General features: G+C 41.9%; 1 protein-coding gene across 1 annotated transcript; it reads right to left on the minus strand.

Annotated features, from left to right (window-relative positions):
- Positions 1 to 4,106: 4,106 nt before the first annotated feature.
- On the minus strand, positions 4,107 to 8,951 carry amer2 (APC membrane recruitment protein 2). Its single transcript, XM_005912024.3, has one exon. It carries the CDS (start codon positions 8,727 to 8,729, stop codon positions 6,654 to 6,656), a length of 2,076 nt encoding a protein of 691 aa, XP_005912086.1. The 5' UTR covers positions 8,730 to 8,951; the 3' UTR covers positions 4,107 to 6,653.
- Between the last annotated feature and the right edge of the window lie 8,010 nt (positions 8,952 to 16,961).

Here is a 16,961-nt window from a genome sequence, read left to right on the forward strand (position 1 = left end):
TCTTTATTGAATTTATCCAACCAGTATTAAGGAACTTCTGAACGCAAAAGGGAAACCAACCTGGTTCTACAGCGAACAAATGGGCTGCTGCCAGTGCTTGCAGTGCAGCGGACCTTCAATTGACCCATCAGCCCAAAAGTGCACCAGCCTGGTATGTCAGATTACCAGTCCACTCCTGTTCACATGGACTTGAACTTCACATGTTCACATAAACTTGAGTGACATCCCATTCGTCTTACAGCTATAACAGCTTCAATTCTTCTGGGAAGGTTTTCCACAGGTTTAGACATGTGCTTATGGGAATTTTTGACCATTCTTCCAGAAGCACCTTGCTTTGTGCACTGGTGCAGTGATGCTGGAACAGGAAGGGGCCATCCCCAAACTGTTATTACAAATTTGGGAGCATGAAATTGTCCAAAATGTCTTGGTATACTGAAGCATCAAGTGTTCCTTTCACTGGAATAAAGGAACCGAAACCCACACTGTTACCATCCCTCCACCAAACTTGACTCTTGGCCGACAAGTGCCAGTGTCCTGGCAACTGCAACACCCAGACTCGTCCTTAAGATTGCCAGGTGGAGAAGCGTGATTCGTCACTCCAGAGAACACGTCTTCACTGCTCTAGAGTCCAGTGACGACATGCTTTACATCACTGCTAAGGCTCAGATGCGGCTGCTTTCTATGCACTGTTGTTGAGCTAATCTGAAGGCCACATGAAGTTTGGTCAGTAGTGACTGACTCTGCAGAAAGTTGGCGACCTCTGCACACTTTGTGCCTCAGCATCTGCTAACCCCACTATTTTACATGGCCTACTACTTCATGGCTGAGTTGCTGTCGTTCCCAATCACTTCAGTTTTGTTATATTATCACTAACTGTTGACTGTCGAATATTTATTAGTGAGGAAATTTCACGACTAGACTTGTTGTACAGTCTAGTCGTGAAGCCTATCACAGAACTACACTGGAATTCACTGAACTTTTGAGAGCGACCCATCCTCTTAGAGATGTTTGTAGAAGCAGTCTATGTGTCTAGGTGATTTTATACACCTGCTCTTCACAAAATACCAATAATGCTTAAGTACAGCTATACATGTCTAGATACATCTATGGATTCACTACGTTAGACTGATTATTTTAATGTGGTCATCATATTGTATATTATATTATATATTATATTAATGCTTTTAGGGAAATTTATTTTGAGAATTGAGTTAGTATAAGATGGTAATCTCAGGAAAGTTTTAGCACAAACTCAGTTTAGTATAATTTTTAATTCAATATTGAGTAAAAATTTCAAATCTTTGTACTTTGTATTGCTGTGTCTGACCTTACATTTTAATATTCTCAATATTTATCTTGTGATTGATAATTAAATTTTGAATCATTTTGCTTCATGCCTGACACGGTCATATTCAGTTTGCAAGTTAATCACATTTTCCGTTTTATCATTTCAAAGCAGAATTTATCACTCTAGACGAGCACATGCTGTTTTTAGAAAGAACTTACTGGTGTCATAACCATGTGATGCTTAACATTGTTTGGTATCCAGGACTGTCTGGCGTCCTGAGGAATAAACTAGACTTACACATTCTGAAGGTTACAGCTGTACTAGCGTCATACTGTACTGGATCTTCTCGTCTTTACGGTGTACCAAACAGATGTGCCCATTTCAAGGGTCAAAATCTTTGCGCTTCATGAATTCTTAATAAAAGGAAGATTGCACAATCTTGCCCTGAGATGAACTGTAGTGTCACTCAAAAGGCAGACTGAAAAGTGAAGAGGGACAGAGGACAAAATGACACTAACACCTGTGAAGAGGCGAAAAATAGTAGTGAGAGGAGGCTTCACATGGGGATGCAAAGTTCAAATCCAGTGATGCAAAGATGTGTTGTGTGCTGAAGGTCACACACATTCAAATGTATTGCATTTCCATTTTTCTAAAGGCTTCACTTGGTGTTTTATTGTCTTTGTATGCATTTTTTACTGCAGCACTTCAACTCCAATCACATCTTTCACACACTGTGTCAGCACCCACCCCCCAAACAGACTCCCATCCTCCTTCCTGCCCAGCCCCCTCTTTTTATTGGTTGACCTAGTGGAGTTACTATGGGAACAACTGTGGAGAGGCTGCCATGCAGAATGTGGGGTACAGCTTTTGAATGGTGCTCTGTCGTACACACATGCACTCACACACATTTATCAAGGCCAGGAAAGCCTTGATAAATGTGTTCAAGATGTTGTGTTTTTGTAAATACTAGTGGCCTTCATTTTTCTCTGTCTGTGCAAGAATTTCTTTTCTTTACCACCAGATAGGTATTGTAGTCTTTCTTTTTCATTTTTTTTTGTTATATTCAACTGGTAGTACTTTTACTTACAGTACTATGACAGCAGTAAGTGCTTATTTGTTATTTACTACAGCCTGTGCTAGAATATTTTGCCTACAAGCAAACTGTAGGTCTAAATCTATTAGAGCAAAACTACTGGTCATCCACTACCAGACCTTAAAGCAGATGGACTACAGCAGACCAAAGCCACACTGGGTGCCACTCATATATGGAAAGAATTTTAGAGCTCATCAAAACTGGACAGTAGAAAATTAGGGGGGGGAAATTGCTGAATCATGATTTCTGCTGCAACATTTGGATGGTAGGGTCAGAATCTATTGTAAACAAACTGAAAGCATGGATCCATCCTACCTTGTATCAACAGTTCAGGCTGCTGGTGGTGTTGTCTGAGATATTTTTATTGCACATTTTTATTGCATATTGGCTCCTAAGAACCAGCTGATTGTCGTTTGAATGGCACAGCTTGTTGCTGACCATGTCTACTTTTTGTGATCACATGTGATGGCTTCTTCCAGTTGGATAAGACACCATATTACGAAGCTCAAATCATCTCAAACTGGCTTCTTGAACAAGACAATGAGTTCATTGTACTCAAATGTCCGCCACAGTCACCAGAGCTCAATCCAATAGAGCACCTTTGGGATGTGGTGGAACAGGAGACTGGCATGGACTACTAGCAAGCTGTACCTAATGAAGTGGCCAGTGACAAGTGGATACTTGTGGCTGGTGATCATCAGAAGTTATACCAGCTAAATAAAAGCTTCATTTAAGAGCACTGAAGCTCTTCAAACCCATTCACATACTCACAATAAATCTTATTCTGCCACTTATTCTTTGCTTTTCACCATGAGTCCTTCCCTTGTTCTCTTCCTCACTGGTTTGAATAAGAACCCCATTGTTCATCAGAAACTCAGTGCTCTCTGTTGCACTCTTTTACCAGATTTATGGCCGAAAACAAATAAGCACAAACATGGCTCACACTGAGAACAACTGTCCACATCGAGCAGCCAAACAGCAGATTACTGATGAGATCAGCTGACACAGATATATACAAACACACACACACACACACATGCAACATTACGCACCATTCTTACTGTCAGCATCCCTGGCTTTGATGTGGTGGGCTGGTACAAGTGAGTGTTATGGTCTTACGTAAGGCTTTTACATAAACCTCGGAGTGTAGAGAGCTGGATAAAGAGGGAGGGGGAATTGCTGCACCATTACAAAGGGGATTCGCACTGCACCAAATCCTCCTCCTACTTCACATGGATAAACCACAACATATAAGCTTTTTCTAGCAATATGAGCCATTCTTGAAAAAATGCGACTATACTTTTCATCTATTCAGGACACACACGGGTCTCATATCCACATGCATCAGTTGTCTCTCTTTGTCATCACCGTGCCTGTCTGTCTCCTTTCTTTCCCCAACAGAGACCAACAGTAGCTAGGGACGCATCTGTCGGGCTTTCATGTCAGCAATCAATAGGATTTATTGATAACCTGTAATCCCCGACCCAGAATGACCTCTCCCTAAGTGCCGGACCACAACAATATCCAAAAACTAAAGCTACATTCTACTCAATGCATCACCTTTTCTCACTCAGGCTGATCCTTAGGGATTTAAGACAGCAGGACATGAGGGGTGGGATGAGAGAAGTGGAATTCAACCTCCATTTTATTTTTTCTCCAAACACAAAAAGGACATAACTCCTATGATGGTGTAAACGTGCTTACAAAGAGTCAGGGGCTCATCTATCAGCGCAAATACAGTTTTCTTTATTAAAAATGTAATGAGGTTTTCACAATATAAACAGATAGAAACATAAAGGAGGAGGGGGGGAAATCTGCTTTTCATCAGAGCAAATGATCATATAAAGGCCCAGAAAAAAAAAAGAGAAGTGTGTGCCTGCAAAAAATACATTGAGCCGAGTCTGGTGTTGGTGAGCCCATGATGGAAACACGGTGACCTCAGGAGTAAGAGTGTGTCCCAGTGAAACAGTTGTATCATGCCATGTCATACCTGGATGAAGCTAAGAAACAGTGACATGTTGGGTAGAGTGATGTCCTGTATTTAAACAAAACCTGGTGGACATTGATTGCATAATGACCTGTCATTTTTCAGTTCTACAGAATCCGACTGTTAAAGGAATCCAAGTAAAATCTTGCCAACCAATAACATCAACCAAAAAAATACTTTACTTAAAAACCAAATATTTTGCTCAATCAGCAATGAATAAAGGAAGCTAAAGGTCAAAAGCTAAAGAAAGGGCAAATGTGAACCGACATGATCACTTGCTGCTTCCCAGGTGACCTCTAGGGCGCCCTTTTATTTGGCTAGGAGAGTTCCTACTGCAGTCTCGGAATCAGGTTACTCCATGGTTGCCTACACTACACCATAGGGAGGCTGAATAGATATCTGAACCCGGAGCAGTGTCATGGATCAATCATTAGACTCTAAATGAGATGAGATGGCTTAAAGAACGAGAATGACACTCAAGTGTCACTGATAGCTTCTGTGGGAATGATTACATTAAACTTGGCATATCCTATGAAAATTCTATGGAAATCCCTATAAGGGACCAACCTGCTCCCTTTTAACTGATTGCACTATATCACTAACAAAGGCCTTCTAGGACTGCAACACACCTTCTTATTTCTAAAACAAGCGGCGTTTTGCAATGCAAGCCACAGGGGACTTAGAAAAGAGTCAAATCCAGTTTGTCTTGCCCCCACAAAAGAGGGACAAAGAGGATAGTAGAACACAGAAAACTATGTTCTCACAAATATCCATTACAATGTCAAGCTACATTCACATTCACTCGCAGCTGTGGTGGCTCGTGAAATTAGGCTATACATTGTTTTTTGTTTTGTTTTGTTTTGTTTTATTCCTAGCCAGGAGAAGAAGGGGCGAGGTCGATCATTTAGCATTAGTTCCCAAATTTTGCTATGTATAATATCCTAGTTCTCTAAACTGGCACTTGTCATCCATCCACATTAGCCTATACAGTATGCTAACAGAGAGTAACAGAAAGAAGACAAGGCAGAGTGTTAGAAAGCTGGTGCTGTCACAGTTAAGGATCCGTGCAGTATGATTGCGGAAAGGGAAAGTCTATAAAAACAGTACGAAATCCAGTGAAGAACAATGTACTAGCTAGAAAAAATGTGTTTGTGCATGTGTTCGTAGAGAAGAAAGTTATCCAGTGTAGCTACAAATACAGTGCCAAAGGTTGAGCAGTGCGCATGTGTCAGATCCTTCAGCATTAGATGACGTTCCCTGACCTTTGTGCCTTGATATGTGGCACTACATGCAGAGAGCGAGAAGAAATGTGTATGTGTGTATGATTCTGCATGTGCGTGTGTTCGCAGACAACGAAGCCTTAGTGCAAGGGATCCCTCCAGGTTGATGTATTGCGATAGTTTTGCAGGTTTCCATTGGTATTTAAACATTTGTAAATCCCAGAGATTAAAATTCTGTGAATGTACTTCCAGTGAAGCAGCCGGGTGTGAGTGAGATCCAAGTACAAAGGCTGAAGCCAAAGTTAGTCCAAATGGATTTTAAAAAAAGAAATCCGCTAATCGATCTTAAAAAGTATGAGATGCAGTGTGACCTTCTGCAGGATAGCTTTGTAGCTGCAAAGTAGATAATAAAAGCAGTTCGGAGTTCATGTATAGTTTTAAAACCAGTGTGCGATCAGCAAAAGACCATGTTAAAAAAACATTTACAGCAAGGAAAAATGGAGGAAAACTGTTGGGACTTTTCCAAACTATGACAAAATCAAAAAACTTTGGCTCTAAAATCAGAGAATTAGGAGGTACGTGTTACAGATTAGATAATAATAAAAATAATAATAATAATAATAACAATAATAATAATAATAATAATGTTGATTAGATTAGGTCCTTACTATCAGATTGAGTTAAACAAATTGTGGAAATCTAAAAGAAAAACATAAAAGAAAAAAAGGTGCTCTGCTTTTGTTTTCTGTCAAAGTGGTGGTCGTATAGTTAACAGATTGTCAACAGTCAACCCCCAAAGGTTTAAGGAGGGTTGCAAAATGTTAACCTAGCTTTTTCAAGTTTCCTAGTGACTTTCTCAGGTGAACAAAGCACTTACTCTAATGTAGCTGTTCGTGAGCCAACACGCCTAAGGAATGAGAGATTTAAAGATTTGAGAGGAATTCCTAGGCCATTGACTGTACAGCTCAACATTTTTCTTTGTCTGGGGAAACATTTGGCTCTACGTAAGCTGCAGTGTAGCAATGTGCACTCCAGTCCAGCGGAAAATCACCCATGTGACAGAAGCTACTTCTTGTGGGCAGTCCCTCTGGCTGTGCCGCCAGATTTGTTTCCAGAACGACGAACTGGCACCTTGGATACTGGGATTCTGGTGCGAGCCGGAGGAGGCGGTTGCGTCTTTGGTGGAGTTGATTCAGCCTCTAGGACGGACGACAGGGCTGACTGGCTTGCAGAGTGAGGGGGTGTGGTTGGTTTGGTGCTTACCGGGATCTTGGATTCTCGAGGAAGGCTGGCGCTGCCTTTCATTGATCGGAAGGAGCAAGAGGAGGAGGAGGAAGGCAGAGTTGCTTGGGAGATGGGGCTCGTTTTGTGTTCAGTGGATGGAGAGGGCGAGCTGTTTGGATCTTCATCTCCCTCCTGATCCTCTGCTTCTTCTTCAGGATCATTGTAGAGGTCATACAGGTGGTCTCCAGAGCAACTGTCACGTGATAGGGCCATATTCTGGTTATGCTGCAGCCCACTTTCGTCAGGTGTTGCTGTAGGTGTTGCTGACGGTGTGTCCCAGTATCCCTCGTCACTAAGCGGCTCTTTTTCACCTGGCGATGTAGGGTGACGACCATGTGCGTGAGGGAGAGGGGGTTTAGCTGCCCGGCTTCCCGCTCCACCAACTACTGGAATCTTACTGAGTCCCAGCGCCTTCACCTGTGGTACCTTTCTATCTGAACTCCTGGAAGCTGAGGGAAGGTAGCTGCTAGCAGGGTTGGTGCGAGGGGGATAAGTAGAAGTAGGGGTAGAGGAGGAAGGTTGATGCGATCGGGGCAATGCAGGGGAGTTGTCTCCTGTGGAAGGCAACATGTGCCAGAGTCCTTGCATGTCTGCATCGTCCACTCCTTCTGGACTTGCCATTTCTTCCCCTCCACCCATGTAGGCCACCACACCACTCCCGGGTGGGTGCTGTTGTGGTTGAGGTCGTGCCCTGGTCCGGGCAGGGAGGGAGGCAGGTGCAGAGTTTGGGGAGACAGAGAACATGGGCTGGGACATCTGAGAAGATAAAGGGGGTTTAGATGGGGAGATGCTACTGGTGATACCAACAACTCTCCCAATACCCACTCCCACGCTACCTCCTCCTCCCCCACTGCTACTGCTGCTGGTACCACTGCCCCCATTACCCACTGGGCCCTCTTCATCGGCATCAGCAATAATGTCACCACAGCCTGTGAGAGAATCAAAGCTCTTGAGGGACGTGACGTCAGTGAAGAGGAGGGAGCAGAGTCGGTCCACAGAGGGCTCTGATGGTGGGTCACCAGTGCTGCAGCGATCCAAAGGGGGTGTAGCAAGGGAGGGGGTGAGACTGGAAATTGAGGCTTTGGCTTTTTGGATGGGTGGTCGCAGTGGTGAGTCAGTGGGCGTGTAGGGAAAGGGAGAGTCTGGCTCACCAGATGGCCCTGGCATGGCAACACAGTGTGGAGGTGTCATGGTAACACTCGTGGTGGGAGTCTCTAGTGCTTGGAGGTTAGGTCCTGCTTCTGCATCCTCACAGTCTGCTTGGTGGTTATGGGGAGGTGGTTCAAGGGTTAGAGTAATGTCCTTTACCTTTTCAGCATCAGCAGCTTCTCCATCCTTGTCCTTCTTCGCCTCTGCCTCTTCTCCATCGCCCTCATTTGTTTTGTCTTTACGTCTCCATCGCATGCTGCTGAAAAACCCTTTCAGGCCCCTTCCTCTTCTGACAAGTCCTGCTCCTCCGTTTTCACTCGACCTAAAACTCCCGCGTCGGAGAAGAGAGAAGAAACTCAGCGATTTGCTCAGAGACCTCACCGGCCCCACCTCCAGGCCTGCAAGTCCCTCCCCTCTCTGTCCATCAGCGTCGTTATTAGAGCTTGTTAGTCCATCGTGGGTTTTGCTCCTCACAAGTTCCGCCGATGCCCCTGAGCTGTTTCCATTCAAAGAATTTCCATTGTCAGAATTCCCGTTGTTTCCGCTGTTTGTAGCCCCTTTGTTCCTGAAGGAAAAGAAGCTGGCCATTCCAGATCCAGTGCGCCGCTTCCCAAAGAGTTTGAAGGCAGCTTTGTTGATCTTCCCTGTAGGCTGAGGGTCACACTGAGGGGCCACAGGAGGCTCCACACACTCTGAGTGCACCTCCATTATCTAGTACTCTATTGCTCCCACTCTATCGTCTCCCTCGAGCTCTCTAGCTACCTTTTTATCCTCTCTCTTTCTGGCGCACATACATTCACCCTCTCTCTCTCTCTCTCTCTCCCTCCACCCTGCTGTCTGGTGCTCTTTCACTCCCACTCTGACTTGCTTTAACGCCTGCCTGCTGGTTTTCTCTGTCTGCCTCCCTCCCTCCCTCTTTCTCTTTCTCTCTCTCTCTAGCTCTCTCTCACACAGCCGCACACACAAACACACATGCTGCTCCTCACTGTATCCATGGCAACTGGGTGGGCTAAGCAGCTTTCGTCAACGTTGGCGGGGCGCCAGCGTCTCTCCTCCACTCCCTCCCCCAACCCCCTTTCCTCTTCTCTGCTTCCACCTTGCCTGTCACCGATGCACTGGTTGGTCTTTCATTTTAACTATTGAATATTTCCGAAGCCCAAAATTCACCGCATCCATCAGTGTGTGTGTGTGTGTGTGTGCACCGTGTGTGCGTGTGTCCACGTCTCTGTGTTTGTACAAACCCATTCCAGGGTAGCAATGAAGCAATACGCACCCACTGATCTGCTGATGCATTATAAAGGATTAGACATGAGTTCAATATGTTTATGAGGGCTTCCTTAATGGCAGCTCGGTTGAATAGCCAATTATTAGGACAGATCACAGGCTAATCTTTATACAGACTGTTTGTAGGATATGGACCACAGATGTGGGAAAACTGACAATGATGCTGCCCACTAAAAACAGAACTTTTGCATGTGTGGACATTAATTTCTGGGTATATCTTTCCTGTTAGGTAAGTCAGAGCTTTGGGCAAACAGTAGCTTTACATTGTAAATTGATCAGAATTAGCCTTCTCCCTTCACCCAGGCTTATTAGACTGGCTAAATTGGAGTGTGAGGGTGAAAAAGTTCAAAGTAAACGAAACTAAGCATATCACAAGTGCGATTTAGTGGACTCAAAAACAAGACCTGCTGATCAACAGTATGAGCGGACTTAGACCAGGATATGGATTTAGAAATGTCAGTGCAGTCATGCTTTTGTTATTTCAAGGGACAAGGAGGTCTTAACCTCCCAGTCACAACCAATTTCTCATCCACAACTTAAATGACTTACAAGTGACTCTGCAAAAAGATTTAGGCCCCTCACAACTTACAAGTAGACAAACATACAAACACAAATAGCACAGCCTTCAATAGAGTTTGAGACACACACATATAAGCCATATGGCCTTGAGGCCTCTTCCATATGGACACACAGGGCCAGGTGTCTGAGCCCTGCGATGCCACATATAACTGTCATCACGTCATCCTCAGTTTCCTTGTGTTTGTGGTTTTGTGTCACCAATTATGCAGCCCACAGTACACTCTTTCTTTTCACATTAGTTATAGTTTTAGAGCATACCTTGGCAACCAGCAGAGTTTCTGCAGGCATGTAGAACAATTAACTGTTCACAAACTGGAAGGAAACCTTGTGGCAGCGGATCAACTTGCTGACTTTTGTTCATTGTTGTCGTGTCTTTACAAAGTGCACAAGTGTTCCAGTTTTATTATCAAAATGCATTTGTGCTAATAAGTAAAATTGTGAATGAATTAGGGTATTATACATTAAAATAAAAAAAATATAATAATAAGGAGTGAAGTCATTTTTATTCCACATCTCAGTTTGTTTGTTTGATTTTGGAGAATGGCAACCAGTTTGTATATCTGAACAAATTACATAATCACCATTTACCGTAGATCCACCCAGTTCTCCTTTTTTCTGAGTGCAATCCACTGGGGGTGCTCCCAACCCCCCATGAATCTCCCTGTTATCCCGACCCACTTACAAACCTTCCTTCCCTTCCCTCCCCTTCTCCTTTTCTCTCCTCCTCTTCCACAGTGACTGTGAGCACAGGCTCTCCTCTTCCATCCCACTGCTATCAAACAATGTCTGCATTCATGAGCCCAATACACACAACCACAAATCTAGAGACATGCTCCCACCCACACAAACACTTTTTGAGGGCTTCCCCAGAGTGAAGCGTCGAAGCATATCATCCCTATGCTCCCCCCCCACCAATAAGAAAGATAATATGTCCCCAAGAGTCAGTCAGCCAGCCTGTCTACTTGCCAGTCAGTCACCCACTATGCATGCTTTCAGGTACATCAGATGTTCAAGCAGAATGCCCTACAGCAGTGCTAGCAGGTCAGCTGGCTGCTGCGTGGACTTGAAGCTGAGTCTAAGCAGCAGATGGCAGGTGGATTGATGAGTGGAGACTGATGAGGGAGCTCAGTTATCGCATGATGAGACAAAGGATTTTGCTTAGCTCTTAGAGTGGCAGTGTACATTATTACAGTGCTTTAAACATCAGTAAATTATTGAAGCAAATGCACACATTACGACAATGTTACTATATTCCACAATGGAGACCATTAGACCATATCGGGCTTATCGAGCAGTTTGTATAACTGCATTTAAATGGAGGACATAGGAAAGCAATACACACCCACACACTCACATATATATGAGGCCATTTGTAAAAGCATGGGGCTTGTATGTAAGTGTAAAAGAACTTTTGTCCAGAGGCTTTTGTGGATATTGAACTGGTTTGGTTAGTTTGGTGCTTGAATAATGCAACATGTGCTCTCCTTGCAACCTAATAATTCTTTTCAGTCCACTTGTACCGGCTAAGGCAGATTCACACATGCAATACAAGAAGCCCACACCCTATTATCCCTCCTACTCCGTGCCCCCACCCTCTCTAAAAAGGGTTCCCATTTCAGCCCCCTGAGCGAAGCTCAGCATTAAGTGGGACAGTTGGAGGACATTTTCTCTCTCTCATGTCTCTCACTGTTTTGTCTGTTAATATGGTTCCTCTTTTACGTCAGTGTGCTTCCACTGCACAGTGCCCACAAGTAGCAGCTGAATGTCTTTTTTTTCATTCCTCTGTGAGGAAAGAGCCTCAGGATGCAAATACTTTTTTTTTCAAATGCCTAATTTGTCTTGCTAAGAAAAGAAAAACAGACTGTGTGTTGTTATGTGAAACTTCCATTGTGTGTACACCCTTTACCAGGCAGAAGTTGTGAAAAAGATGTAAATCATTTCAAGGAAATGCATATCTGTCAACAAAGTAAAAGAGTGCTTTAAATTTTGTAAAGAGTTTCAGTGTCTTCACATCAGGGTGTAAATAACCTAATTAATTAGAGCGTGTATCCTTATTATCCATCTTGAACTGTCTGATAGTGTCACAGTCATGACATCATCTTCGTTCAGTCCACGTCAATCTTTTTAAATCGGTCACATATTAAGACTTTTAATCTTGGTATGTGACCAATATAAAAAGAATGCAAAAGGTCATTACATTAAAACACATTGTGCTATTTTAGGCTCCTGCTTTAACACCTTTATTATTTTAGAAAGTCATCTATGGGATTCCTGCTTCAGTTTCACATATAGGAGAAAAAGAAACCAGAATATCCCCACAGAGTGTCTGAACTTTGCCTCACTTGAATAATAATAAGTCACATATCTTATCAGTAATCTCACAAGAGTTTTATTATCTGCGGATCATAGAGGACACCAACAAAGAAGTAGCTCTGATGTGGTCATGACTGTAGGTTCACATAACAAACCACAATAGTTTTAGCTGTCAGTCAGACGTAGTACATATCAGTAACTACGGGAATCTTTTCAAATGTGAGAACAATACAATCAGCAATCTACCCATTTTCCTTTCAAGTACCACATCTGTGAAAACAGCACAACAGGATCCAAGCAAGAGGTTTAACAAAGACTAGTAACACACACAAGACACAGGTGTGGCTGATCATACATCAGTGGTTAGCTCCTGGCACAGGCACACATACACACCACATAGTCTTTATCATCATTATTAGGGGTTCTATCGGTTAGATTGTGTCAGCACAGGGGGTCTTCCAGCTCTGGATTAAACTAAGCTGTGTGTCTGTGTGTGTGCATACACACATGTTCCTGTTTATGTGTTAATGAAAATTAAACCCCCAAGGATTACTGCTTGTGCTCTTTTGTTACTTTGGTAATCAACAGGGAGCAGTACTAAATGTTATTAAGCTGCCTAAACCCAGAGTGCTCAGACACTTTTACACTCAAAACACTGCAAAACCAAAGTGTTTCTGAAAACTTGTCTTTATCCCACAGAAAAAGCAACCCAAAGTATATAAAAGTTATACATGTTCCCTGCAATGCAATCATGCAGTAATTATCAATTTTTCTGAATATGTCAGGGTCAAAATGTTTGTACATTAATTACTTTTTTGAGGCAAGTTATTCTACTGTTTGGAGTAAAAATGTTCCTTTTTTTCATTTAGACTCATTTATTCTGGACCTCTAGTTGCCGTGGCTTGCTGAGATGACAGATCTGGAGGGGATTTTCATTACCGTTATAATTTATGCTGTCCTACTGTCAGAGGCTGAGGCTAAAGCCTGGTTATACCTCTGGCCACCACATACAACCAGTAGCATCTTTGCACAAACTCATAGAAATGGAGTTGCATCATATAAATGCTAAATGAATTGATTCTTATGCTCCTAGGACCTGGTGTCCACATCACATTTTGGGTTGTCTGGACCAAAATACTAATTTTTGCTCTACAAGGGCCTGATTACCACTTATGAGGACATTATACTGCCTGTTCTATCGAAATTAAAAACGAATGCCCTCTTATGAGGACCTCATTTTTCTCATAAACAAAAATCAAATAAAAGAAAAAAATCTGTTAATTCTTTGTTTTTACATTCATCAGGTCCCAATCAGCCCAATTAGCAAAGAGAAATTAAAAATGCATGCCATGAAGGAGTTTGGGTCTTAGGAGGTTAAATACTACATACCACTATCCAACTTTATCTTAACACTCAAATACCACATTCCCTTATTTCATTTAGTTTGACCCGAAATAAAACTTACCAGAAACGACTGTCTAGAGCAGGGATGTCAAACTCTTTTTACATCGCTGGCTACATACAGCTTATTTTGATCTTTTGTTGGCTGCACCAGTGAAACTGCCCTTCCTGCCAGTGTGCAAATGTAATCCCAGAGATATCTTATATTTAAAAAAATAACCTCTATTTCACCAGATAGCAATCTATCAGTGCAAAAGAGAACTACAGATATCTATAACTTAATTACTTCAGTGTAGCCATATGGGAGGTCTTTATCAATCAGAAAAGCTTTAAAAATTGTGAAAATACAATTAAAAGTCCAAAATTTCTGTTCCCTTTCACATTTTCCAAAGTCATCTAGGCCAGATTGAAGTCTTTGCTGGGCCGATTCTGTCCCCCGGGGCCTTATGTTTGACACCCCTGGTCTGGAGTGTACTTCTACACTCTACAAATTATAACAAAAACATGATAAACATGATAAAAATGATTAAAAATGAAATGTAAAAACTTTCTGGGAGACATCAGTATCTGTCCAACCCCCATGTAAATAACACTGTCCGGCTAAGAGCTGTGTGGCACCACCACAGCCCACTGTAAAACATGCCTATTTCAAATGCATGTAACAAATTACACAAGGGCATAAATAGCCAAGTGCTGTAGTCGATTTACAAATGCCGTTGCTATATTCTGGGCTGCCACTGCCTTGTTCGAAACACTGCACTTGTGTGTCAGCCTGATACATAAAAATAGATTCATGTCCTAACAGTAATACAATCATCAGAGATTTTAGTCACATGTTATATACAGGGCAATGGCGCAAACCAATTTTCCACACAGACCAAAAAACAAAAAATGCACATAGAACATGCATACACGTGCGCTCATGTGTATAGCATATGCTCTGCCGATATGTAGACTATTTGGCCCTGATTGTAAGTACAGCATTTCCTCCTTGTCCAGTAAAGTGTTCTACCAGAATGGCGTGCAATAAGCTACTCATCTGAATGATTCAGAGCCCTGGGAGAGCCCTCGGCAGCTTGTCTCTGGAAGACACTTCTCAATGTTTAATTTAAGGTAATATGCACAAGTAGGCTACAGGAAGACCATTCTAACACGAGAGAGAGAAAACTTAGAGCTGATTGTGGATTAACATGATTTACTGTTTATCCACATTCCAAAAAGGGACTGAGTCATGTAAAAGCTCTGATGCTCTAATGCAGTGGTTTTTTTTGTTGTTGTTGCACTTTTTACTTGTTTAAACCATAAACAAGGTCCTTCTTTTACACATTCAAGTCATCAGTGGCGATTCATGGAAAACACCTTTAAGGTCTTTTTGAATAATCAGTTAGAAAATGTGAGCAAAAATTATGAACACAAGAAAAGAGAGAATTAAAGTAGAAGATTAAGTCCCCTTTGTTTTTAGTTATCTTCATATAGAGGCACTTTACACATCAGTTATTGTGCCCTTTCTTCTTTCAGTTCATATATTATGGAGCTTTAGAGTAAAGTGGCACAGTGGGTTTACACATCACATCACGTTGCACTGCCAGCCTCTCTCTATTCCAAGTTGTTACAGCTGAATAATGACTTTATTTGCTCATAGACACTGATTTGTCTAAGGGCCAGTGCTCACTTTGTCTAATTGGCTTCTGAAAGTAAACACAGAGCTCAATTTATTGCTACATTTAGTCCCACGGCATCGGAGGGCTGTGGACTGAGTGGCGTTTAAGAAGGAACAAGTTCACTGCAAAAGCTACTAGTCTGAATTCCATAAAGAATTTAGAAGCAAGCTGGCTGGATGTAACACAGCAGGATGAAAAGAGCTTGCAGGGCAGACAAATACACACATGAACTCTGTGTAACTTCATTTAAGCCAAGTTTTACATCTTGCTCTTGTGCAGCAAACTGATTGGGTTGGGCATTTGCTTGTATGCTAAATCTAATCCAAGATCAAATCCTTTCTGAGCTCCAATAATGATTATTCAGGAACTAATATAGAATATGTTCTTGAAAAAGAAAAAAAAAAAAAGCGTAATGACTCATGGCAAAACAAGCTGAGCCTAAAAAAATTGTGCTGAATTGCCACAACTCCAGTGAATCTAACCCAAAACAAATCAAAGTCGAACAACATCCAGCCCCAAGGACATTTTTTCTGATGAATAAATAAATAATTCCACATCATTTTATTTAGATTCATCACAGAAACTAAACTTGCCAGATGCAGGAAGTTCTTTTTACTTATGAGAACTGCTATGTCATGGTTTTTGTTGAGCTTCAAAACCTCTCAAGCAGAAAGATCACAGTTAGGGGAATCAGTTTTATGGTTATTGTTGAATTTAACAGTATTTAGCTATCCAAACCCACAGAACTTAACCTTGCATGCACGTGGTGTTTTTTTATGTGCTGGTGACCTTTAATCAAGGTCAGCTGTCATAAATAATAAGTCACTGACATGGCAGATACAACCAGTAGGATTTGGGAATCAGCATCAGTAAGCATTAGTAAGAAAGATCACCTGATCGAAGAGAAATAGGATTAAAGAGGCTTCATTGTCCTAGAGTTCTTCCTGTATTTATGTAAACATACTCAAATTCAAGTTTGGTATTTGCCCCACACATGATTCATCATCTGTTTCCCAACCAAAGTGCAGAAGCACCAAGAAGAGCAACAAATTATAGCAGTCTAGTTAAGGCGGAAATGCACAGGTGACATATACGTCCGTGTTAAATTTACTCTGTAGGTAGGTCATAATGAAAAATCCCTCTGAAACCTTCTGGTGTTGCCAACGACATAACCTGATGTGCGTTTCCTTGGAAATGACGTCAACAAACTGTCTATTCTGTCAGCAAACAGTTTCAAACAAATGTTTTTTTCTCTACACTGATTTTATTTATTTTTTAAATCACTCAGAGCAGAGGAATGTCAGCTCACCAACATGATCAGATTAGGCTGGATTTCAGCCTTTGGATGAAATGAAACATTTCATGAGCCAAAACTGGGATTTTCTGCATTTTCGTGTGAAGAATATCAAGGCCATGTATTTCAAAAATGCACAACGTGACTGTACAAATTACAAGACACGACATTTTTTTCTTTGTTTTTTTGATTCATTTATTTTTCTTACCCGATTCATTAATTTTTTATAGTGCTTTTTCAACATTCAGTAATAAAAAAAAAGAAAACAAGCTTTTTTTTTCCCACTGTAAGTGCAGTATATGACATAATAATGAGGCTTTCCATAGAGATTTTAGACTATACAGACACACAACTTCATCCATTCAGCCCATTCAGGACCAATGCGTAAATCGGCACATAATCCACACA

This window comes from Haplochromis burtoni, unplaced genomic scaffold (assembly GCF_018398535.1).
Source record: "Haplochromis burtoni strain Fernald_Lab_line unplaced genomic scaffold, NCSU_Asbu1 Contig_1, whole genome shotgun sequence".
NCBI lineage: Eukaryota > Metazoa > Chordata > Actinopteri > Cichliformes > Cichlidae > Haplochromis > Haplochromis burtoni.

Excerpts from the sequence above, each read along its gene's own strand:
- amer2 (XM_005912024.3), bottom strand. The coding sequence starts at position 8,729 with ATGGAGGTGCACTCAGAGTGTGTGGAGCCTCCTGTGGCCCCTCAGTGT.